The sequence below is a fragment of the Monodelphis domestica genome, chromosome 1, assembly GCF_027887165.1.
Source record: "Monodelphis domestica isolate mMonDom1 chromosome 1, mMonDom1.pri, whole genome shotgun sequence".
In the NCBI taxonomy this organism is placed as follows: Eukaryota; Metazoa; Chordata; class Mammalia; order Didelphimorphia; family Didelphidae; genus Monodelphis; species Monodelphis domestica.
The window spans coordinates 519,483,858-519,510,202 of NC_077227.1; the positions used below are offsets into that span (position 1 = coordinate 519,483,858).

General features: G+C 39.7%; 1 protein-coding gene across 1 annotated transcript in view; it reads right to left on the reverse strand.

The window, feature by feature from the left end:
- The window catches only part of ALK (ALK receptor tyrosine kinase), a 1,130,668-nt gene that overhangs the window by 173,938 nt on the left and 930,385 nt on the right, over positions 1–26,345 (reverse strand). The window contains exons 9-10 of the mRNA XM_007476029.2: positions 19,239–19,370; positions 13,355–13,455 (exon numbers count right to left, since the gene is read on the reverse strand). Coding sequence (XP_007476091.1) covers positions 13,355–13,455; positions 19,239–19,370 — 233 coding nt within the window. The remainder of the gene's footprint in view (positions 1–13,354; positions 13,456–19,238; positions 19,371–26,345) is intronic.

Sequence of the window (26,345 nt, forward strand, 5' to 3'; positions counted from 1 at the left end):
ATACTTATTTGATCTACTCTTGATTGGCATATTCAGAAGGGGTCTGCTCTTCCTATACTCAAGTACATTTGTGAAAGGTACTAGCTGCCTTTTCTACTTTAGTACTGTACAGATGCTCTCGTTATTCCAACACACACACACACACACACACACACACACACACACACACACACACTGATCAGGTGGAGTTGGAATATTCCTTGTTACTGATTGCCAATTCTAGAATGTCTCTTCTTTTATCACTAAGTAGTCTCTTCTCCTTTGAGGTTCTTTCAATACATATTCATCACCCAATCAAGATTCTGGTGACTGTTGTCAACTGACCTCTAGGACTCTCTCCTTCCTTCCTCAGCAAGTTCAATGTCTGGCTCAGAGTCTTTCTCTCCTCACCAAGGAAGCCTTCATATTAGAAGACTTCAATGTACATACTGATATTCACTCCCCCAAACATCCTAACTTCCCAATTCTTCAACTTACCCATTTTCCATACACATACCCATGACTCTCCCTCAAAATTCTCACTTGATCCATCTATTCCTGTTAGTACTATCTTTCCTTTCTTTTATAACTAAATTCCTTGAGAAGACTGTCTGAAATAGTTTCTCCACTTCCTTTCCTCTCATTCTTAACTCTTGGTAGTTTGGCATCTGACTTCATCCTTCATTTGAAAACCGCTCTCTCCAAAGATACCATTGATCTCTTAATCTCCAAATCTAATGGCTTTTTCATAGTTCACACCCCTCTTGACCTCTCTGCAGCCTTCGACAACACTGTTGATCATGTTTTATCTTTGATACTCTCTTGAGGTTTTCATAAGACTGCTCTCTCCTGCTTCTCCTTCCATCTCTCTGACCACTTCTCAATCTCCATTGCTGACTGTTCAACCAGGTCACATTTGCTAATTGTGAGTGTCCCCCAAAACTCTGTAGCAAGTTCCATTATCTTCTCCCTTTGTACAATTTCCTTGGTAATCTCATCATCTTTCATTGATTCAATGATCATTTTTCTACAGATGATCTTTTTTTATCTAGTCCTAACTTCTCTCCTGACATCTAATCTTTCATCTACTGTCTAATGGACATTTCAAACTTTGGGACATTTGGATGTCCCCAAAATTTTTTTAACTCAACATGTTAAAAACTGAACTGATATCCCCTGACACCCTCTCCCTAAATTCTCTATTACCATTGAGAATATTATCATCCTCCCTATTAACTATGCATGCAACCTCTATGCCATTCTCTACTCCTCACTCTCCCTCACCTTGCCCAACCCCCTCCCCACCCAATCAGTCCTTAAATCCTGTCTTTAACACCTCTTCTATATGCTCCCTTATCTCCTTTGATAGTTACTCTCCTAGTATGTACTCTAGTCATCTCACACCTGGATCATTCCAATGGTCTGTTAGTTGGTCTCGTCCCACTCCAGTTCATCCTCCACTCAGATATCAAATATTTTTTGTAAAGCATAGACAGCATCAGGTCATCCCTTCCCCCAGGATCAACAAATTTCACTGGCTCTCTGATATCTCTAGGATCAAATGCAAAATCATGTGTCTTTTAAAACCCTTCCTAACCTGGCTCATTTCTACCTTTTCTGACAGACTTCTTATACCTGACAGTCTTTCACATGCTCTAAGGTCCAATGATATCAGCCTCCTTGCTGCACATTCCATCTCCCATTAAGAGCATTTTCATTGGTTTTCCTGAAACCCTGGGGGTATTCTTCTTTCCTCATCTTTGTTCTCTGGCTTCCATGGCTTCCTGAAGATCTCAGCTAAAGACCTCCCCTTCTGCAAGGAGACTTCTTAATCTTAGTGTCTTCCCACTGAGGTCATCTCAAATTCATCCATTGTATATCTTTTATGTATGTAGTTGCTTAAATACTGTTTTGCTTCCCCATTAAACTAAGAGCAAGGGTTTTTTTCTTGCCTTTATTTGTAGCCCCAGCACTTAGCACAGTGCCTAGGTCATGCTAGGTGCTTAAACACCGGTAGACTGACACAAACATATATGTGTATATGTGTGTTTATGTATGTTCACATGTACATATGTATACAACTATACATACACACACTCTCTGAATCAATCTATAATCTGGAGAAGGAACAGACTGCCTTGGTTGTAGATATATATGTATCTTCATTTCCAAGAACCAAACCAAGATTAGGACGCTAGGTTGGTGGTAGTTGGAAGTGTGTGTATGTATGAGAGTATGTCACTGAGTGTTCCACAGTTGATTTGTATCAACTTTTACTAAACCCTATAATTAGCCTAAAAGTTATGTCTTTGTTCTTTGAGATCTCACATAGGATTGATGGAAGAAGTCATTTAGATGTATACCTATATACAACCACTATTACATGTCTTAATTAAATCATCAATTTCTTAGTAGTTAAGGCTCTGCCATTTGTCATCTTTGCATTCCCTTTTCCATACACATACTCCCAAAATGTGGAATGAATTTCTATTGGTATTACCAGGAGCAGGAATCAGGGACCTCTGGTGAGAAGCCTGGAGGGAATTGGCCCAAAGTTCTCTTTTGCGAGTTAAATTTCAGCCTGGATAAAGGGGCAAATGTGGGAGTCTGGGAGAGGAGTCAATAGTTCTCTTCTATCATGTACCCATACTGATCACAGATATCATGAGCTAGGGAAGGACTAAACTAGATAATGATAATCTACATTATAATATGCTAAATAAAATTTGGAAATTCATTGGAAATACCCCATTCATTCATATATTCTTGTCCGATTCCTAAAATAAGTTCTGATTGTTCAGTGCTGAGGATTTGGTGGGGGTTCAGAAGGTGAATAGATATATCTACATTGGTATATATAGATTTCACGTCTGACTAAAGCAAAATATCGGAGCTAGGACCAAACTCTAAAGAGTCCACAGAAGCTATAAACATCTAAGGAGCCCCATCCTAGGAAACAGGTGACTTGGCTTCTAATCCCAACCCTGATGATTACATGGATAATTAATATCTCTATGCCTGAGTTTCCCTATGTGAAAAATAGGCTAACACTTCCACAGAGATGACAAATTCTGTTTATAGGGAAGATCATAAATGTGTGCCTCCCAGCATAGTCAGTGCCTTCGAACCAGAGCAATACTTTCTGGAAAGTTGAGGGTATTTTCTTGGGGCTCAGAATATATCACCTGCTGAAGTCTAAAGGGTCCCTGTCACCCTCTGTTCATGCTCTAGTTCCCACCTCTTCCTGAAGCAGCAAATGGCTGGTGAAGATGATGAAGATTTGGGAAGGATATAGCAGGAGATGAATACTAATTTTCCCTTTATTTCCAGTTCTGCCTCAATGATTAATATTATATCTATTACTTAAATTTTTCAGTTGGTTCTCTTTACCTACAAAGAATTTTATTATTGAATCTCACAAATTCTTTAATTATAACTTTATTATTATTATTTATCTCTATGTAACAAGGAAAATAATTTAAGGAAGACTTTGGACCACAATGAACTCAACTGACAATTTCTATAGCATTTTGTCCCTGTAGTATATTACCTCTTTTTGTTTTTTTAGAAACCTTTACCTTCTACCAATACATAGTATTGGTTCCAAGGCAAAAGAAGAGTGGTAAGGGCTGGGCAATGGGGGTTAAGTGACTTGTCCAGGGTCACCCAGATGGGAAGTGTCTGAGGCCTGATTTAAACCCAGGACCTCCCATCTCCAGGTCTGGATCTCAATCCACTGAGCTACCCAGCTGCCCCTGCCTAGCCTAGCTCTTATTGAGAGAAAGAAAGAATATTTCTTCATAGGTCCTCAGGAAGCAAGATCAACCATTTCTTTAGAGCATTTTCTTTTACTGTCATTTTTGTTCCTATAGACACTGTGTATGGTGCTCTCTTGGTTATGTTTTTACTCTGCATCTCTTCTTATGTTTCACAAGTCTTCTTATGCTTCTCTTAATTCCTTAGCTGATAAGGTGACCCAAATATCACAAAGATTCTTCTTTCCCCAAACTTTATTTTGGGGCTATTAAAGTCTCATTTATTCATCCTCTTGAAGGCTGGGGTAATGCAGGATAAGTATGAATGAATCCAACTAATACATCAATGGTTATTCTCTTATTATTATTCTGATTTAAATTTGAAAGTCTTTGAATAGTTTGCCTGTGATGGGAATAATTTAACTTCTATTCTCAGGCCAGAACAAGGGTGGGAAGAACAAAGTGCACATTCTTTATTTTCTTTGCTTCTCCAAGTGGCTGGAAATGATTTTCATACTGAGACCCGAGAGAATATTTCCCATCAGTCAAATCCATGGCAACAAGTCACTCAGTTGCCCAGAATGGCTTTTAGGGCCAATTAAATTCCTTGTAAGGCTTTTTGTAGATATATTTAAATTTCTTTATGCTACAACTAGCCTATCTTATCTAATTATCTTATGAGATTACTATTAAAGGTTTTAAGCATTCCAATGCAAACAAAAACAATGATAAAAAAGTTTTTCCTTTAGGGTCTTCAGTTTTCATAGAACTTCTAATATCTATTGGATAAAACAATTAAAAAACAAAGAAAAGCCTTCTTAAAAAAATAATGGGGGGTTGTGTGTAGCTAGATGGCCCAGTGGATAGAGAGGGAGACCATGTACATACGTACATATGTCCACCTCTTTCTCTAAGAACAGTAATCAAATCAAAATTGCTCTTCCCTTTCTGACCTGAAGTTCAATTTACCATCTTAAAGAGCCTTTCTAGGCCACTCCTCTCTATGAATCATCTTCCCACCATAGCTGAAGGCAGAGGTTATCTTCCTTTTGTGTCTATATTTCCAGGGCTTACCTCAGTGCTTGATACAGACTAAACACTTAATACTACTCATTCATTCATACTAATAGACAGTTCATGGAGCTATAAAATGATTCCACAGTCATTTGGAATTTTGTTTTTTTAAAAAGTGACTAAAATATCCATATTGTATTTAAAGATCTCACTGCTAGACATATATACTGAAGAGGTCAAAAGCAGAATAAAAAGTTCCAATTATTATAAATAACAATAATAATTTTAATTAAAATTAACTTAATATTTAATATTTGTGTCATTTTTTGGGGGGGATAATAGCAAAGACATGAAAAAAAGGAGATCCTCATTGACTGACAAATGATCAGACAAATTGTGGGATATAGATATGATGAAATGGGAGTGTCCTGCAGGGAATGATAAATATTAGCTAGGTAAGCCTAGATAAGTCACTTAACCTCCATTACCTAGTTCTTACTGCTCTTCTGCCTTGGAACCAATATTTAATATTGATTCTACGACAGAAAGTCTTTAATATGAGTTTTTTTTTAAAAAAACACTAAAAAATAAAAAGAAATGATGAATGAGAATGTGGAGAAGAATGAAGAGCCTTCTCTGACCTGATCCAGAGTCAAAGAAGCAAGATCCAGAAAAGAACATGCACAATGACTATAATAACTACAATAATATAAATAAAATAATATATACTATTATAATAAACGAAGAAAACAAAACCTCCCAGACTTAATGCTGGGTAATTGCAAGGATAACGCTGGGACCTGAAGAACAGATGAGACAGTGTACTCTCCCCTCTCCTCTGTGGGGCATCTGGGTGGTGCAAAGGAGAGAGCACCAGGCCTGGAGCAGAAAGAGTCATTCTTGCTCAATAGCAAAAGTGACTAACATGGAAATAGGTATCAAGTGATAACATTTGTACAACCTGGTGAAATTGCTTTTTGGCTCTGGGAGGGGGGAGGGAGAAGGGAAGGAGAGAATATGAATCATGTAACTATGGAAAAATATTTTTAAAAATGAATAAAATTTTTAAAAAATTAAGTTGACTTCAATGTCTCAAAAAAAGAGAAAGATTTCTCTTTTTTTGAAAGAGTTCAGATCTAGCCTCAGATATTTACTAGCTGTACAACCCTGACCAAGTCACTTGACTTCTATTTGACTCTGTTACTTATCTATAAAATGGGAATACACTAGAGAAGGAAATGGCAACCATTCCAGTATCTTTGCCAAGAATTGGATAGGACTCAACAACAACAACAACAGCTCTTCTTTACAGAGGTGGGGGACTATGGGTATAAAACACTGTGTAAGCTGCCAGATTTATTTGATATCTCCATTAGTTTTATTCAGCTACTTTTCTTTTTCCTCTAATTTTTAATTTTTTCTATAAAGGGTGGCTCATTGGGTAGGGCAAGGGGTAGGGATATATTTGGAAAGGAAGGTAGCATAAAAACTATTGATACAAATTAAAAATTAAAAAAAATCAATAGGATGACATTGCTGAAAAAAAAACAAACCAAAAAAAAAAGGTCTGTCCTGTGGCTGCAGGGAGGTGATTCCATGTTGGGACTGGCTTGGCCTACATTGATTAAACTGCCTTCAAAGCAGAATTCTCCTCTAGACAATCTTTTAGCTTTAGTGGTGGAGTTTTACTGAAAGGAAATGTGATTTTGCTCCCCCTGGGCCCCCAGGAGGCAATCCAGATGACAAAAGGCCAGCTGGATCAGCTGGATTACCTTCAGTTCCATAGCTCATCAGCCACACACATACACAAATAATAATAATAATAATAATTTTTAAGCTGCATTTTTTTTCCTGCTAGTAATGACGTCAGTGGCAGAATCCGGGCCTTCCTGTACCTTTGGCAAGGAAAGGAAACCAGCATTGCAGAACCAGGGGATCAAAAGGGGGAGGGGGAGAGAGTGGCCTCTAGATCAAGACCCTCACTCTTAGTCCCCATTTCCAGAGATCCTTGCACACCTGCAGCTGCATGGGAAGACAAATCACTTCCAGAAACTTGGAGCAGGAGGAGAAAATAAGGGAAGTCACTCTCTGCTTCCTCTCCTTGTCCTGGCCTGAGAACAGAAGTTAATTTATTCCTGTCACAGGCAGGCTATTCAAATTAAATGGAACGTGAAACCATGAGGGGCTTGTTGAGGCATCAGGCTTCTTGGATGAGTAGAAGGAAAAGAGTTGGGGGTGGGAAGCTCAGGCCTGAGCATTCTTCCTTCTTCTATGATCCACAGCTACAGAACCAGACTCATCCCAGAGTGCCTGAGAGCTAGAGGCCTCCAAGAGCAGAGCTGCCAGGAGAGGGACTCAGAGCATCCTTGGCAGGCACCTTCTCCTGCCCCCATGGCCACTTTAATTATTTAAAATGGGAGCACTTCAAAATAAGATGAAATATATTGTAAGGGGCTCTCCCCAAGATTTTACAGAGAATAGTTTATGGGGGATGTTAGAAAGGAAAAAAAAAACAATAAACAAAAGTATCCTACAACCGGTTGGTTTGCTTGCTTCTGCTTGGGCCAAGTAGAGGCCTTTAAATATTCATGGCCGGTGAGCAGCTGAGCAAAGCAAGAGGAGGAAGCTCCTGTGGGGATGGGGAGAGGGAGGCTGAGAAAGGGAAAAGCAGAGGCAGCAGTGGCAGCAGCAAGAGTCCAGAGCTCTTCTGCAGGGGAATGCAAAGAAGCTGACCAGGCTAGGAATCCCAATGGCCTTTTACAGATACGTATGGGAATCTGGCCTGGGGAAATGTTTGCTTTTAGTAGAAATAAATTAATAGGCATTATTTATTAAGTACCTACTATGCTCCATGCTCCTTACTAGGCACCAAAGCCCCAAAACAAAAAATCAAGTCAGTCCTTGCCTTTGAAAAAATTATATTCTTCTGGGGTGAGAGGGAGTGGTAACATGTGCCTGACAAGCAAATGCAAAGAATATCCAAAAGAAGTGGCAGTATTCATCTGTAAAATGGGGCTACACTAGACAAGGAAATGGCAAACCACTCCAGTATCTTTATCAAGAAAACCCCATCAACAAAGTCCATGGGGGCTCAAGAAGAGCTGGATAGGGTTCAACAACAACGACAACGACAATGACAATGACAACTGCCACCATCACCAACAATTCTTCACAGAGGTGGAGGACTCTGGGTATAGAACATTGCATGTTCTGGCATGTTTATTTGATGTCTTCAAGAGTGAAAAGTGCTAATAATTGGAGGAAGGAGATCAGGAAAAGTCTCAGGCAGGAGGTGGCCCCTAAGCTGTGTTTTGAAGGAAGCTAGGGAAGAAGAAGCATTCTAGATAGGGGGTCCCCTTGTGCAAGATCATGGAGATAAGGGATGGAATATCATGTTCTGTCCATTGGTGTATAGATTATTCTCATAAAGACAAAAAAAATTGTAGCTCAAATGGGTCAGTGGATACTGATATCCTCTCCATTCTTACCACATTGTGGGCTCCACAAGATGTGGTAGAATAGCCACCATGAAGGGGATGTTTAATTGGGTTCATCAGTGCTGCCTCTCTCATGTTGGATAGGTCCATAATGGAGCACCCAAGGAAGAACGTGGATTACAATCGTATGGGATGAAAAGATGTAGATAGATGGTAATCTGTGCCAGGAGATGGAATATCTACCCTGATGAGATCATAGATTCATCAAAGTATAAACATAATTATGTATTATAATGTAGAATCATGAAATTTTAGAGATGGAAGGGATCTCCAAAGAGCATCTAGTTAAATATATAGCTCAAGCAAGAATCCCTCTTGTAATATCCTTGGTGATAATCTTATTTTTTAAATTAAGTTTAATTAATTAATTAAGAATATTTTTCCATGGTTACATGAATCATGCTCTTTCCTTCTCCCCTCCATCCCTCCCTCATAAGTCAAGGACCAATTCCATTGGGTTTTACATGTGTCATTGATCAAAACCTATTACCATATTACTGATATTTGCACTAGAGTGACCATTTAGAGTCTACATCCCCAGTCATATCTCATCAACCTATGTGATCAAGCAGTTGTTTTTCTTCTGCATTTCTACTCCCACAGTTCTTTCTCTGGTTGTGGATAGTGTTTTTTCTCATGAGTCCCATAGAATTGTCCAAGATCATTGCATTGTTGCTAGTAGAGAAGTCCATTCTTGGTGATAATCTTTTCTTTTTTTTAAACCCTTACCTTCCTCTTGGAGTCAATACTGTGTATTGGCTCCAAGGCAGAAGAGTGGTAAGGGCTAGGCAATGGGGGTCAAGTGACTTGCCCAGGGTCAGACACCTGGGAAGTGGCTGAGGCCAGATTTGAACCTAGGACCTCCCATCTCTAGGCCTGGCTCTCAATCCACTGAGCAACCCAGCTATCCCCACTTGTTGATAATCTTAAGAAACCATTAATCAATTTTTTTTTTTGATTACTCAAAACCTGGATAGCCAAAAGCTATTTAGTCAGGGGCATGGGCAGGGGCAGGACTGGAAACCAGATATTTTGGCTCTGAATCCAGGATTATTTCTGTTGTCCACACTCCTTCTTCAAGAGCTGAGAAATCATAGAAACATATATTTAAAGCTGGAAGGGACCTTAGCAGCTATGTAACCCAAACCCCCCATTTTATAAATGAGGAATCTGAGGCCTAGAGATGTTCACTATCTTGCTCAGTCATATAGGCATGGCCAGGATTTGAAACCAGGTCCTTTGTCTCCAAATCTAACACTTTCCACTGTATCATGTTCTCTTCTGAAGACATTTTGTGGGGTGGAACTGGGATGTTATGGGAGGGCAAACTAAAACACTTTATAAAAAGTAAAAGGAGCTGTTTTGAAAGGTATTGAGTTCTCCATCCTTGAAAATCTCCAAATGGAAGCTAAATGGCCCCTTTGGGAATCAATTCAAGAACTGTATATCAAATGCCTACTTTGTTAAAGGCATTGTACCAGGCACTGGGGCAGAAATGAAACAGTTTTTCCCCTCAGGGAGTTTACATTCTGGTAGGGGCATATTATGGTTTCTGTAAAGACTCCAGTTGTACCCAATGACTTCTGTGTGTCTCCCTCTAACTTGCCTCCTTCTCTGCCATAAGAAATTTATCTGACCATAGAATTTTTGAAATGGGAGAGACCTTAAAGGTCATTTATGCCAACATCATGATTTTCCCAATGTGGAAAGATGAAAGGGCTCCCAGGGTCATACAGTAAATAGGAGTTCCTCCCGGGTTCAAACCAGAGTCACAGGAAAATCAACTTTATTTCATTTACTTTTAAACTTCAAACAAAATAAATGCTGGGGGGCTACAAGTCTTAAAATGCCCTTTTCCATGTTGTTTATTTATTTAGTCTTTTTAGATGAAAATATTTGTTTAGCATTGGGAATTTAGAACACACTAGAATCAGACACATAGTTAGAAAATCTGAAAGCAAAAAAGACTGAAAGCTCAGACAAAATCAGCTTAAGTCCCACTCCCTTTCATTAGGTCAGCTGAGATGAACATCAGAAAAGGCTATGACTGGCAGAGGTAGCCCAGAGTGTGTGCGTGTGTGTGTGTGTGTGTGTGTGTGTGTGTGTGTGTATCTACCAACTCATACACCTAGTTGAGCTATTGACCATTTTATAGGCTACTTGAGAAACTATCAAAGATTTTCTAAGGTAAATACACCAAAACAATAAAACAACGTGCCCACCATATAATTTTTACTTTGGTATCCCCAAAGAATGCTGTCCATATTGAAACCACTGCATAATAAATTGAAAGAACAAATACTTTCAAGGATGCTCATTCCTGTCTGTCAAGATACTGGGATGTATTGCCCTTAATCAATTCAGAAGGCTTTATTATTCATCTATTATGGGCACTTGAGGGTTGCCTCCTTCCAACATGCCTATTTTAAGCCATCTGGGGAGCCCCCCAATTGACTAGACAATTCGGTTCAGGTAATAAATATTATTTTCCAGGGGCAGGGTGAGAGTTGGAGAGGAAGGAGAGTAATTTGGGGAAGAGAAATTTCAAATGACAGCAGAACAAATTCCTCCTGTTATTCCAAAGACACTGTATTAGTTAGGAACTCTGAAGGATGTGAGAGTATAAGACTTCATTCCCATCATTAGGGAATTCCCAAACCAGTTCTGTAAATGAGAACTATAATAAGGAATTTCTTTTATTTATTTATTTTTTTGCTGAAGAAATTGGGGAGTGCCTGAGTTTTGGGTAGCTTTGAAAGGAATATACCTTGCAAGACTTCTGTTTGAATGAGGATCTGACCTCTGCTGCTGGAGAGTTGATACAGTGGTTGGGGTGGTGGTATCACTGGACAGGGAGGGAGTGCTCCCTGGGACAGGAGGAGAAGGGGAAAGTTCCTAATAGGGAGGAGCTAGTCTAGGGTGAAGCTAAAGAGCTGGATGGTAAAGGAAACACTCTGGGAATATGCTGTCAATACTTTCTAAATCTGGGGCAAAGGACAAAGGACTGATTTCTTTGCACTAGTTTTATTTCTTCTTTGAATGTTGTCCTCTTCCCTCGCCCACCATTTTTAGCATATGACTATGTTAGGTAAAAGGCAGAAGGGAGCCACCTATTTGATTGGCACTTAATTAAATTAACCAACATTAATGCAAATATTCCCCATTTCCCCTGACCTTATAAAGCAGCAATTCCATCCCATTCATCAAGGAGAATTTATTAAGCACCTACTACATGTAATACACCAATAAATGGTGTCAATTATTAGTTGTCTTAAGTCACTTCAGCAACAGCAACAGGAATCAGCCTCAAAAACCCCTCTGGGTAAATACACCCTTTCGAATACAGGTAATATGTTTTAGAAAAAAGGAATATATTACCCAGGCTTTGGTAAACCACTTTTCTGCATATTAGGGAATTTGATCTTGAAAGGAGTTTTAAAATGAATTACTTTGTAATCCATCCCTTCTGTTTTCTTACTGAACTGTTCTACTACCCCCTCCCCTTTGTGTTTTATATAATTCTAGATTTTCATTATTTTGTGTTTAGATAAAGCAGGATATAGCCATTCTTAAGCCAGTCAATTAACAAGCATTTGCTATGTTCCAGTTACTATGGCACAAGTAAAATCCAAAGTAGCAATTGAGTCATATAGGGATTTTCAGGAGTATAGCTAGCTATATCCTACCAAGCCTGAGGTTATTTACCTGATAATATCAGTTATTCCAAACACTGCTGAGCACTAGGAAGAATTTTTTTAAAGGGCTCTGAGAAGCTAAAATAGACTTTTAAAAGTTTATACCCTTTATCAATCAACAAGGAATTATTATTTTTTTTTTGAAAACCTTTGCCTTCTGTCTTAGAATCAATCCTATCAGTTACAAAGTAGAAGAGCAGTAAGGGCTAGGTCATTGGGGTTAAGTGACTTTCCCAGGGTCACACAGCTATGTGGTGTCTGAGGCCAAATTTGAACCCCAAATCTTCTGCCTCTAAGCCTGGCTCTCTATCCACTTAGCCACCTAGCTGCCCCTCAACAAACAGCTATTAAGCATTGGTCTGGCTTCTAACCTCCACTGCATAGTTATCATCTGAGGAGGTTGCTTCTGTGGAGAAGGGCCCAGCCATACCCACCAACCAACTTCCACCCATGGGAAAAAATGCCAGTCTAGCTGAGGCAGAAGGGCACCTTGCAGAAGAGACAGGAGGCAGCACGTACCTGGAAAGTCAAACCATCTCTACCAACTCAACCATTATCTCCACTAGGACCTTAATGGAGATAGTTTGGAGTCCTGAACTCAAAAGCCTTGAGAATAGCCATTTTTCTAGTTTAGTTCCCTCAGCCACCATCCTGAGACGCATTCTTTCTGGAGATGCAGTCTGGCAACTGCTCTTGCATGGACTAAAGCCTTTGGAAGACCCCCACAGGAAAGTGCTTGCCATCAAAGTCCCTGGCACTGTCAAATTGTTTTTCCACTATACTCTCAGGACCATGGGACCTTTTCATCTGATTTACAGGTGAAACCTTCCATATATATATATATATATATATATATATATATATATATATATATATATATATACACACACACATATATTGTCTCTCCCATTAGAGTGAGAACTCTGGCGGAGCGGGGACTATCTTACTTTTCCATTTGTATCTTCAAGGCTTAAGCACAGTATTTTGCACATGTTAATTGTTTATTCATTCATTCTTCTGCCCATTTATTCACTTACTATGTATGCCAAGGAATTGAATGCTGCTGCTTTATAGAATCATAGATTTAGAGCTGGAGGGGTCTTGGAGAATATCTTTCTAGTCCAATAACTCCCATTCTACATATGAGAAAACTGGGATCCAGAGAAATGAAATTATTTGGTTATTATCTAAGAGATACTGAGAGTAGTACTGAGGTAGAGCTTGAGAAATGTAGGGAGCCAAGGCTGACCAAAAGCCACTGAAGACTTCTTGCCAAGGGGATGAGCTCTTTTTAGGAGGTCCTCTTTTTCTGAGGAAGATGGCTCCAGGCAGACCTTTGTCTGGAAGCCATCATTTTCATGAAAACCTTTGATTGGAATTAGAAACAAAGAAATGGGGAAATGCTGTGACTTACCTCACAAGGAGAGTTCTTCATTGGTGCAGGAAACATGTTGCTGGTCAGGACCACAGTTTCTGCTGGGCTAGCCTTGCTAGTGTTAAATAGCATAGTGTAACCTGCAGAGAGAGGAAGTAATAGATTAACATCAAGAATGGAAAAGCTTGAATATGCCTTCATTTCAATATATTTAGAGTACATATTACGTGCTAAGCAACAAGATGGTTATCTAGTCACTTTCAAAGAGCTTATGCTTTGGTGGATTTGGGGTAAAGTGAATAAACAAATGAGCCCAAATCAAGATGGAATGGGAAAACATTTGTTACCACATCATAAGAGAGACACAGAGTATTATGGGAATTCAAGAGAGTGGGACCACTTCATGATTGGGAAAAGGGAGAAATTAGAGGATGCTATATGGAAGAGACTGGTGTTGATCTGTTCCTCCTGTATAGAATAGGTAAGATTTCAACTAATGGTGGTCATAGAATCATAGACTTAGAACAGACATGGATGCTAGAAGTTGTCCAGCTCAATACCATCCATTTTACAGAGAAGGAAACTGAGGCCAAAAGATGTCATAGAATGATAAACATTAAGAGCTTGGAGGGACTTCACAGACCATGTAGTCTAACCTCATCATTTTACAGATGAAAAAAAATTGATTTCCAAAGGGAATAAGTGACTTGTCCAATGTCTAAGTTAGTACATGGAAGAGCTATGATTCAAACTCAGGTTCTCTAACTCCCAGTGAAATCTTTTCACTGGACCATGTTGTGATGCAGGGATAGGCATATGGTATGTTTGGGCAAGCAATAATGAAGACATTCTGTCTCAGGCTGGCACTAGACTAGGCTGCTGATATTTCTAACTACCTTGACACCTTGACTTGACTTGGCTACCTCCAAACCAGAGGGTGTAATTCCTGAATGTGTGTGAAAAGTGCTTACATGCCACTCCCATCAACATAGTAAATGTGGATTATTAAAATGATAGAATTCTAAACTGTTAAGCTTATAACCTTCAACATCCCTCTAGGAAATATCTCCTGAACTTCTAGCCTCTCATCTCTGCCTGCCTTTTAGCAGAGTATATACTTGAAAATTCCACAGAATAATACAGCACTAGGTAAATAATTTCATCTATACTCTTCATTTGTCCCTAAGGCTTTCAAGGGAAATCACAAAGGCACAACTCCTTCCTCCCCCATGTCTTTTTTTAAACCCTTATCTTCCATCTTAAAATCATCACTGCATATCCGTTCCAAGGCAGAAGAGTGGTATGGGTTAGGCAATGGAAGTTCAGTGACTTGCTCAGGGTCACAGAGCTAGGAAGTATCTGAGACCAAATTTGAACCCAAGACCTCTTATCTTTAGGCCTGGTTCTCAATTCACTAAGCCATTTCCTTTCCTTCATGTCTTAACCAGAGGCAGCCCATCCTTCCTATTTCCAATAAAGAGAGGTCTCCTACTTTCTGTAAGCCCTGACCTGTGTTTAAACAGCATAATAAAACCTGCCAGCCAAGAACAGTTGTTGAAGGAATAACTTATACAAATCTAAGATCTGTAAAGCCTTTTGTAGACATTCAATGCTAGGAGAAAACTTAATATGATCAAGGCTCAATTATTCAGGGACAACACAAAAAATAAAATGTCCAACCTTATTTTAGTCATTCACTTCAACTCTCTTTACTGCTAAAACTTTTTTTTACCAAAATGACTGCCAAGAACAAACTGGAAGGCATCCAGAGGAATGCAATTAGAATGGCGAAGGAGCTAGAAATGATGTCATTGTTGAAGGATCTGGGAATGTACAGGCAAGAGAAGAGAAGTCTAGAGAGGATGGAATAGGAATGTTCATGTGTGTGATCTCTGGAGAGTGACATCTCTGAGCCTCAGTTTCATTCACTGTAAAATGCTTGATGTTGAACTAGATGAGTTCTATGTCCTTTCCAGCTCTAAATCTGCAATCCTAGGGATAAATGCCAGTTGAGATCTTAAGCATCTTTCACATGACACAGAATGAGCAGATCATTTCCATCTGGTAGATCTCGCAGTTGCCTTCAAATATCTTCTACATAGATTATATGGAGGAAGAGCCTGATTTATATATATGGCTCTGGAAGATCAGTGGGTTGATGGTATTGAGAGGCAGAAATCAGTTCAATTAAAAGAAGATCTCTGTCATAATTGGAACTTTCCAATGATGGAACAGGAGGGCACCAAGGAAAGTAGAGGCTGGAAGAGCTATTGATGTCATAAAAGAGAATCCTTTTTTGAATCCTGTATTCATCTGGTTTGTACCTAGCTTTTTGCATGTTCCACTTGACTGTGTGTTCCTTAAGGTTGGGCACTGTGTTTTGCCTTTCTTTGTATCTCTGGTGCTTAGCATGGAGCCTGGCACAAAGTTAGTAATAAATGCTTGTTAATGGACTGAATGAATGAATGGGAGATTGATTAAATAACTTCTCAGGAGCTCTGGAGTTCTAACCCCTTCTCTCTACCTTATGCCATCAAGTCTCAAAGTAGAGTTGGGAGACAGGAGCTGATGAAAGAGGGCTCAGCTACTCTGCATCTAGAGAATTGAAATTCTGTATAATCAGCTCCTGAAGAATGAAGAGTTCCTTAACTCTCTTTCCCTCAGGGTGGCTGGGGATTTCATTAGTAAAAACCTAACTATTTCTGATATATGCAGACATTTTAGCTTGGGATCTTTGGAGACTAAGAACAAATCTTTCCATATATTTAAAAGAAGTAAATTGGCTATGTCTTTATTTTACACATTTATTTAATAGTATGACCATTTGTAAATACCAATATTAAATGAATATCAATGGGAATTTATAAATATGCCAGGTTCTATGATGACACAAGAACAGAAAGTAATTAGTTCTTGTTCTTAAAGAGTTTATTATTATGTCTTAAAAAACAAGCTGCTTAACCCCTTTTGCCTCAGTTTCCTCAACTGTAAAACTTAGATAGTAGTAGCACCTACCTCACAGGGTTGTTGTGAGGATCAAATCAGATAATATTTTATTTTTTCCATCTATCATGATTTGAGACAATATTTTTAAAAGCACATCACTACCATGAGATTTAAGAGTTTTCTAAAAGTAGAATATAGTACAAGAGAGGGATTTGGAATCAGAGGAGCTGGATTCAAATTCTGATTCTGTCATTTACTGTTTATACTATCTAGGGCAAAACATCTAAACTCTCTGGTTGTTAGCATCACTATCTGTAAAATGAGGAGCTTGGGCCTGATGACCTTCAAAGTCACTTCTGACTATAAATCCATGATCTTATTCTCTGCTATCATTTCTGAAAAGGGAGAGACTTCTGTAAGAAGCCAATCAATGAGAAATTGCAAGTTACTTGTCCTAGAGATCATATTTTTCTTTTTATCCCCCAAAAGAAGAAATATAGATGCTGAGGAAAATAAAGCAAGGTCAGACCTTGAGATTTGGTCTCAGCTTCAGGTTTTACTGGAAGCCCTCATCACACTCACCTCCAGAGTGGAGGTAAAAATGCCCCAATGACTTAGGATCTACCATAACCATCTGTTAGATTAGATCTATGGCAGCCCTTTACTTTTATGTAGAAAATAGGGTGAGAGTAGACTATGCAGACCTCTTTTTTAAAAAAAATTAAAAGGCTATTTTTTCAATCAGCAAAAATCCTCTTCCTCCCACCCCAAGCATCATTGAGAAAGAAAGAAAAAACAAATCATTATTACAAACTTGTATAATCAGGCGATTATCTACTTTGGCTATGTCCAACTATGTATGTTTCTGAGTCCATTACCTCTCTATCAGGATGTAGGCAGCATGTTCATTATGAGTTCTAATCAGATTTCCTAAGGTATTCAAAGTTCTTTTTCTTTATAATATGGTTAGCATTGAGCAAATTGTTCTCCTGATTCTGTTCATTTCACTCTGTATTAGTTAGTACTGGGCCAAGAGGGATGTAGAATTAGAGGATTATAGATTTAGAGCTGGGAGAAACCTCAGAGACCCTTCCTGCTTTCTATCCTGCCCTCTTTTTTTTAATCTTCTTTTTATTGGTTGTCCTCCAATAGACTGAGCTCCTTGAAAGCAAGGGCGGTATTCTTGCCTGTCTTTGCATCCCTAGCATTGAGCACAGTGACTAGCACATAGCAAATACTTAATGCATGTTTACTGATTTATTGACTATCCAACCTTCACTTGAAGTGACTTGTCCAACGTCACACAGGAATTAAGTGGCAGAAACAGGGTTCAAACCTATGTCCATTGACTCCACATCTAACACTCTTTCTTCTATGTAGTGCATCTCCCCATGAGAGGGAGGAACAGTTAAAGGAACTGAGAAAACTTAAGTAGGGGAAGAGAAGAACTTTGGGCTGGGGGGAAGGTGATGGGATAGGATTGCTATCTTGAAGTATGAGAAGGACACCAGGTGGAATAAGGTTCAGACATCTGCTTGGTCCCAGCTGGCAGAACTGGGAGGAATGGGTAGAAGCTATACAGAGGCTATTTTAAATTCAAGGTCAGGAAAATTGTTCTAATCATTGGAGGTGTCTAAGAGTAGAATGAGTTGACTTGGGAAGTAGTGAGTTCCTCCTCACCAGAAGTCTTCAGGCTAAGGCTGGACAGTCAATAAATCAATAAACATTTATGAAGTGCTTACTGTGTGTCAGTGCTAGGGATACAAAGAGAGACAAAATACAGTCCTTGCTTTCAAGGAGCTCAATCTAATGGGGGAAGACTACCCATAAAAAGAAGGTAGAATGAGGGCAGGGGCTGGGGAGGGACAGGATGATCTGGAGTATAACAAAGTCCAGAGTAGTGAACCCAGCAGGAAATGAGATAGCTGTCCTGGAGGTGCTGGGAAGAACTCTTTGATGTCCACCTTCCACTCTCTTCAGTCAAGTCATTTGTTGGGTGTGCTATAGTAAGGTTCTTTTTCTGGTATAAAGTCTGATGGGTTGGACTAGATAGCTTCTGAGTCCCTTCCAACATCGAATTTCTGTGATTCTGTTAGGGAAAAGCAGAGGGAAGACAGGATGCTGCCTGTAAACATTTGAAAGTCTGCCATGTGGAACATGGATTGGACTTTTTCTGTTGGAATCCTAGAGGATCAGACTAGAAGCAATGGGTGAAAGTTTTAGAGAAAGTGGAAATACTTCCCAACAAATGAGATGTCCAAAAGTAGAACAGCTACCTGGAGAGTCCATGAGTTTCATTCAAAATATTTCAACAAGCCTTTATTAAGTAGCTGTTATTTGCAAGGCAATGGAATTTTCTCCTTACTACAGGTCTTTTAGTGAAGTTTGGATGGATATTTTTGGTGTGTATGGGAATTCTTTTTTAGGCATAGGCTGGACTAGCTGACCTCTGAGGACTCTTCTGATTCTGAGATCCCATGATACTGGTGACTGAGTTTTAAGCTTTTAAGAGTCTGACAGGGAAGAGGGCTCAGAGGCATGGCACTAACTCCCCCTGGGAAGGGAGGTGTCAAATCTAGTCCAAGGCAAGAAACAGGGCACTAAGCAAATAACATATGACCATTCGTTTTCCTAGGAACCTCACATCTACTTCATCTTTCAGTTAATTCCTATGTCCCTACCCTTGTCAACTTTTTCCTTTAACAAAGCTCATAAATGACATTGGACTAATCAGATGATTCTGCAAGCCAGAAGTGAGCTGAAGGAATAAGTAAGAATTACACATAAATATTTCAAGGGCAAAACTTGGCCAGGTAGAACTAAGCTTATCTGGACCTGAGCTGGCCCCATTATCTAAATTAGGAGGTTTTCTAGCTCTGGCTTTGTGTTCTCATTTCCTGCCCTACACCTCATGCAATAATGGGACTCTTGGAAGGGGAAGATAATGGGTACGAATGTGTGTGTAGGGGAACAGTACCTTGGTGATTTGGAAATGGGGCATCCGTCAAGATCCCAACCTGCCACTGGGGAGTTTGAGGCATGGTCATGCCCTGAATCCAGCCACAGTCTCCATCCTCAAAGTCACAATAAAATCCAGCTGGAAGTGCTTCTGCAGGGAGAAAGCAGAGGCATAGTCAGTGTAATTCCAAATTCCAATTACTTCAATACAATCCATGTTTATTAGACATTAATCATAATAATATTAAGTAATCTTTGAAAACATGAGCACCTTGAGAGCAAAGACTGTCTTTGTGTTTCTATTTGTATCCTAGTTCTTTGCACAGAGTAAATATTTAATAAATCCTCATTGTCTTCATTCATTCATCTACTATATGTACTGCACTCTGATAATAAAGATTGGGGACACAAATATTGTCTCTTCATGATATCTTGGTCCTTCCCAATAGGGAAGAAAGACATCTCAGAGACTAATTCACACAATGCTGTTAGTGACTTACAGTGTTATTCACCCATATTTGTATATTTACTCATTTAACAAACATTTATTGAGTGCCTACTATATACCAGTCATTCTGTGAGGTGGGGATTACCTGGGGGTGGGGGAGATTACTAGGTATCTGCATTTTAAAACAACATCATGGAGAGGACAATGATTAATTTGAAGAAATAACTTCTAGGTACCATGATGGGCAAGTAGGGAAAGAATTTTTCTTTTTTTGGAATTTTCTTTCATTAAAAAAATCACCTTACCTTCCATCCTTGAATCAATACTGCGTATTGGTTCTAAGGCAGGAAAGGGGTAAGGGCTAGGCAATAAGGGTTGTGTCTGTGTTCAGATTTGAACCCATCTCCTCCCATCTCTAGACCTGTCTCTCAATCCACTAAGCCACCCAGCTGCCCCCACAGAGATGTCTTCTTTATGTGACCTAGCATGGTGCAGGTAGGAAAAGAATATAGAGATTTGGGGTCTAGACCCTGGGTTTGAAATGGGGCTCTTTCACTTATTGTCTGTGATGTAAAGAAAGCCATTTTTCTTACCTAGGCCTCAGTTTGTTCACCTGTAAAATTATGAGGTTGGACTAAATGATGGCTACGGTCCTTTCCAGCCCTGGCTCTATAATCTATGAAATTGAAGGCTAATTTTGAGAAGTGTGTGCCTGTAAAATGGTCCTGGAGCCCTGCTCACAACCCCCCTTAGTCACAGGCTCTGGGATGAATCCTGACATGGATACAGCAGGTCCGAGAGGACCAAACCAGTGAAGAATGGGCTCTATCAGAGGGGATGGGACCAAATTCCTCCCCTCAGGAGGACAGGTTAACCCAAAACACAAATAGTGTTCCCTTTCCCCCTTTTCTCTCTGCTACCTCCTGTCAGAGAGGCCCCCCCCCCCTTCCTGGCTGTGGCGGCACTTCAGTGAATTATGGCTCATCCTCCCCAACCTCCTGCTCTGTTTTTCTGGGCTTTTCACACAGAGGCATAATCATAAATTAAAACAAGTTGTCACTGACTTTGAACATCTCTTCCCATTTATCTCCCACTGAAGAAATCATTTCCTTCCTGAGCCCCTTGTGAAGTTCCTCAGATGAAAAATCCAACAGTAAAGGGAGAAATCTTTCTGTTTTATTTTTTATTCCCCCTCAAGGGGTCCCCTATCTACTTCACTTTGCAGCAACTAACTGGTAACTGGAGGAACCCCTGCTGTTGTGCTCTTCAAATTTAGAGCTTTGTCAGGCAAGCCTTATAGGACGGCTATCCAACAGGAGAGCTGAGGCTCTTGGGAAAAGAGGGAAGGAGGCTGAGCCCAACCTTCCTCCCACCTTCTTTCTAGCTCAGGCTGCAGACTGCCTTCTATTTAGGATGTGAGGTCCAAGAATGCACTCTATATTCTGGAAAATAGATACCTTAGGCAGAATATCATTAAGAGATCTACATCTCATCCTGGATCATTGTCTTCATCTGCAAAATAATACTTAACCTACCTAAAGTTATTATTAATAAAGTTCTCATGGGGGTCAGAAACATAATGAAAATACTATGAATGATAATAATAACAATTAACTTTTAAATTTAAATTTATAAAGCATTAAAAATGTCTCATTTTGTTTTCCCAATAATCCTGGCAGGCAGGTGCTATTACTATCTATCCCTATTTTACAGATGAAGCAACTGAGACTGAGAGAAGTGAAGTGTATAGAGTCACATAGCTAGAAAGTCTCCGAGGTTGGATCTTCCTGACTCTAAGTGTAACACTCTAGCTGCTGCGCTACCAGGATGCCTCTTAGAAAAATAGCAATATACAATAATAATCCACATAATCATAAGCACCCACAGTACTAGAGTCACTTAGATCAGGGTGCTGGGCAGAAATAATGAATTATAATCATCTTTGGGTATAGACTTGCTTTAAAATGTTAGGGCAACTCCTTACCTCCATTAGCTTATATCTACTTTGTAGATAGCTATATAGAAACATATTGACTCTAAGCTTCTTGCAATCAGGGACTGTTTTATTTTCATCTTTGTATTTGTAGTGCCAAGCACTGCCCAGAACATCTTAGGCACATAATGCTTTTTGGATGCTTGATCATCATCAAGTGAAGTAATAGTACAAGTAGTCTTACCCTCCTTTTACAGATGAGGAAACTGAGGCTTTAACTATTGGGAAGTGTTTCCTGATTTCAAACCTAAATGTCTTTGTATCTTTTTCCTGATAATCCTAGTTGAGTCAATGGGGACCAAACAGAAGCAGCCTAATTGAGTGCTGGATTTTGGATTCTTGGTATGGTCTGTGTTGCTTCACTCTCTTTGTCTTGGACTGTCTGGTCTCCTTTAGGAAGTTAAAGATATAGGATCATAAATTTGGAGCTGGAAGGAAGAGTGGAGGTCATCTAATTCAACCTCATTTTATAGATGAGGAAACTATAAACAGGTTAAGTGCCTTGCCCAGAGTCAACTAGGTAGTAAGTGGCAAGACTGGGATTTAAACATGTGTTTTGATTCTAAATCCAACACTCATTCGGCTGTACCACAGCTGTCTTCTTAAATCAGGATTAATGCACATTCATATGATCTGTAGGTTTTGAAGAATGGACTCAAACCATTCATCCATTTATAGGAAACACCTAGTTTAAAGCAGAATTTCTCAGCCTTTTGTGGATTCCATGGAATAAGACAAGACACAAGAGGATCGGCTAGGAAAGGAAAGTATAAGATGGGATAGAATAGGGTAGGGTAGGAGAAGAAAAAAGGAGTTAGAGAGGATAGAATAAGATAGGGTAAGGTAGGAGAGGAGAAGAGAAGATAGGGTAGGATACATGATAGTATAATATAGAGTAGTAGGGTTGGATAAAATAGGATAGATTGCAATGGAATACTGCAATACAAAAACATGAAGTCTTGGAACTACAGAGGGATAAGCTGTTGGCTGAGAGTCACATTCTGAGTAACATTACCCTAGAGCTTCTGTTATCATTTGTTAGACTCACCATGGCAAAGGCCAATGTTTGCTACAGAATTGTGAGAAGCAACCAAACATTTGGAATGCTGGTTCTTATTTCTATAAAGTTCGGAGACTTTGCCAACATTTTCTTCCCAATAAATTAGGAAGAAGTCAATCTAAGTATTATTGTATCCATTTTACAGATGAGAAAACTTAAAGCTCAGGGAAATTAAAGTGACTTGTCCAATCCCACAGGGCTAGCAAACTGGTGGAGCTGGGACACATACCCAAGATCGAAGATCAATGTCTTTTTTATTATTTTTTTTGAGACCATGTAGCATTCTATAATCTATGAATCTCATAAAGTCAGTGAATTCAACACTGAGCTTTTCTATGATCAGTTCCAACCTAGGAAACTAAAAGATGATGATAGCTATGTTTTTATACTTCCTCAAGGTTTGCAAAGTACTTTTATCTACAAAATGTCACTTGAACCAAAATGGAGGTCAGAGGGAAATGGGAGGAAAAATAAGAGAAGCCTCAGTTTCCTCATCTATAAAAGTGACACGGTTGGATGGGATGGTCTCTGAAATGGCCCTTTCAGTTCTAGAATTGGATCTATGGATCTGTGAACTTATATGTGGCTTTTTGGGGGCTAAACTTTCAGCTCAAAGCAGAGAGAAGTTGACAGTGAAGTGATGCACACACTAGCTTTCTTGATAGTTTTCTACTTTTCTGCTTTTCTACAACTTCTGACCTACTTCCTTTTTTATGTGGTTGTGTGTTCCTTGGGAAAGAGATGTCATCTTGTTGATGAGAAATAGCTTCTCAAGTGTGGCTGAGTAAGCCCCCATAGCACGAGGCTTTCATCCTCAATGCCTGCAGAGAGACTACCTTGAGCTCATCCTTCCACCCTCAGGACTAGATCTCAAGTTGGGAGAAAGCTCATGGGGTCCTCGGTAATAGGCTGACTCCCACAGGCTCCTTGCCTTGCCGTGTGACCCCAAGCAAATCAATTACCTCCTCTGTGCCTTGGTTTCCCATCTGTACTGAGACATAACAAACTTGACCTACTTCCCAGTAGGGCTGCTAGTGGCTAGTGCAACACCTATAGATGCCCCCAAACTTTAGAAAAACAAAGCTTCATAACATTGTTAAGAGAGATTTCTGAGAATGCTGCATGGATACATTCCCACATCCTCCCCACCCGCTGGGCAACAGTGTGTCTGTCTTCATTTTATTAGAGCTGGTGAGCACAATCACCTAAGTGGCAGGAACTCTATTCAGAAGGCAGTGAACTGGAACACAGAGGCAAGTCGCCGAGACTTCTAGCGACTGGGTCTTTATTAAAATGGTTTAAATTAAGAACAAACAAATCCCTGTCATAATGTGAAAGCCTGGCTTCCAAATTTTCTTTAAAAATGATTTTTCTTTTTAGGTTACAAAAGAGAATTCTTATTTGGCTCTTTTAAAAAGCAAACAAATAAAAAATAGGTTTCTTTTGAGGGGAACCTGATGTTTGGGTAGTCTGGTAATGAGAGATAATGATTTTCTCTCTTCTAAGCTGCCTTGTGGAAATCTGGCCCAGGCTACCGTCTACACCACCAAAGTGAACCAGATGCTGAGCAGAAATGGTTGCCTGGCATAGATCAAAATGGGTTGTGGTGAAGGCAAAATTGGGACTTTTGACGCTAGGGCTCTACATCATAAACGGGCTGTGGTGTATTGGGCCAAAGCAGATGGAACATTATTGCTCTGTTCTGGGTTACTGTAAGCAGAGGTATGGGAAATTATCCCAGAATCACTGATTTAGAGTCAGAAGGGGCCTCAGAGACCGTCCAGTCCAATCCCTTCCTTTTTTTTTTTTTTAAAGGGAAGCAAATTGAAGCTCAAGGAAGATAAATTCTTTGCCCAAGGTCATACAAGGTTGTAAGTGACAGAGCCAGGATCCAAACCCAGGCCCTCCGACTTCCAAGCTAGCACTCTTTCCACTGATCCAAGATGAGTGTAGGACCACATAATTATAGATATAGAGTCAGAAGGGACTTTCAGAGACACCTGGTCCCATTCTTTTTCATTTTACAAATGAGGAAATGGAAACACAGAGGTGGTGACCCTGAGAAGGTCAGAAGACGGAAGTAAGGAGTAGTGTTGGGACTCAACCTCTAAACAAAAACCAAAGAGTTCCTGTCCTCAAGCAGCTTATATTCTACAGGGAGAAATGGAATGAACAAATCCTGGAATGAAGAAATAAAAACAAATACAAAATTATTTTTCCCTGACCTGTGATTTAATAATTGTAGGAGATGTAGGAGTAGGCACTGAGAAATTCATTCATTTATCAGTGTAGAACACCAGTTATACCATACTTTATAGTCTTGGGAAGATGCCTGGGGCCCTGAGAGATTCACTCAGCCAAAGCTCATAAGAGGTGGGATTCGAATCTAGCACTTTTGGATTCTGAGGTTGGTTTTGTAGCCACTATACCACTGTGTTTGTCAAAGATAAAATAAATACAAGTAAATATAAGGTTGGTTTAGGAAGAAGAAGCTAGGTTTGGCAAAAAAGAAATATATTTAAACCACAGTAGGAAGAATTCTTCTATAGTTGTATTTTTATTTATCTATTATTCAGCCCCATCTCTTCCTCCCTACACCATAGAAGGCAAAATATATAAATAATGTCTTTTGGGTTTCCATTTCTCAGTTCATTCTCCAGAGGTGAACATTTACAAGTTATTCTTCAAATATTAAATCTGTAGCCGTATGTAATGTTCTCTTGGTTCTACTCATTTCATTCTTCATTATCCCATGCAGTTCTTTCCAAGCTTTTGAAAAATTAATCTGCCCATTGTTTCTTATGGTACAGTAGTATTCCAACATAATCATGTATCCTAAATTGTTTAGCCATTTCCCAATTGATGGATATTCCCTTGATTTCCAGTTCTTTGCTATTAGAAAGAGAGCTGCTATAAATATTTTGGAACATATAGGCTCTTCTTCTTTTCCCCTGATCTCCTTGGGAAAGAGACCCAGAAATGGTATTTTATGGATCTGAGGATATAAACAGTTTTATAGCTCTGGGCAAAATTACAAAGTGCTTTCCAAGTCAGATCAATTCACAGTTCTACCAATAGTGTATTAGTGTACTTTTTGTGACAGAGGCTGGCACTAGAGAAAAAGTACCAGACTGAAATTGATCATCTTGATGGGGGAGGGGCCCCAGGAGTGAATTTCCAGAGGAGAGAAGAAGACTGGTGAGGAGAGCAGTGAGGGTCTCTCCTTCTTGAGACGTGGAAGAGAGAAGGTGGATAAAGACTTTCTCCTGAGGGTTATCCATTTTTCCTGCTGGTGACTGGAAATCTTTTCCCCCAACACTTCCCAATTGAAGGGACTTTCTGAAGAGAAATCTGAGCAGACTGTACCTCAGCTCCTGTTGCCCAGGGGTGAGTCAACCTGACTTTCTCTCAAGGGGCTCAGGCTGCCAAGGCCTGAGTTCCCCCAAACTCGAGGAGGGAGGAAAAGGGTTTAGATAGAGACAGGGACCCCCTTCTCCCTACTTTCCTTTCTCCCTCTCTTTCCCTCCCTCTCTAAACCAAAAGCCCAAGCCTCCTCCCTTTGGGGGTTCATCCCTCCCCTCTCTTTATTTTTTTAAAACACTTTTCCAATATTTGTCACTGCCCT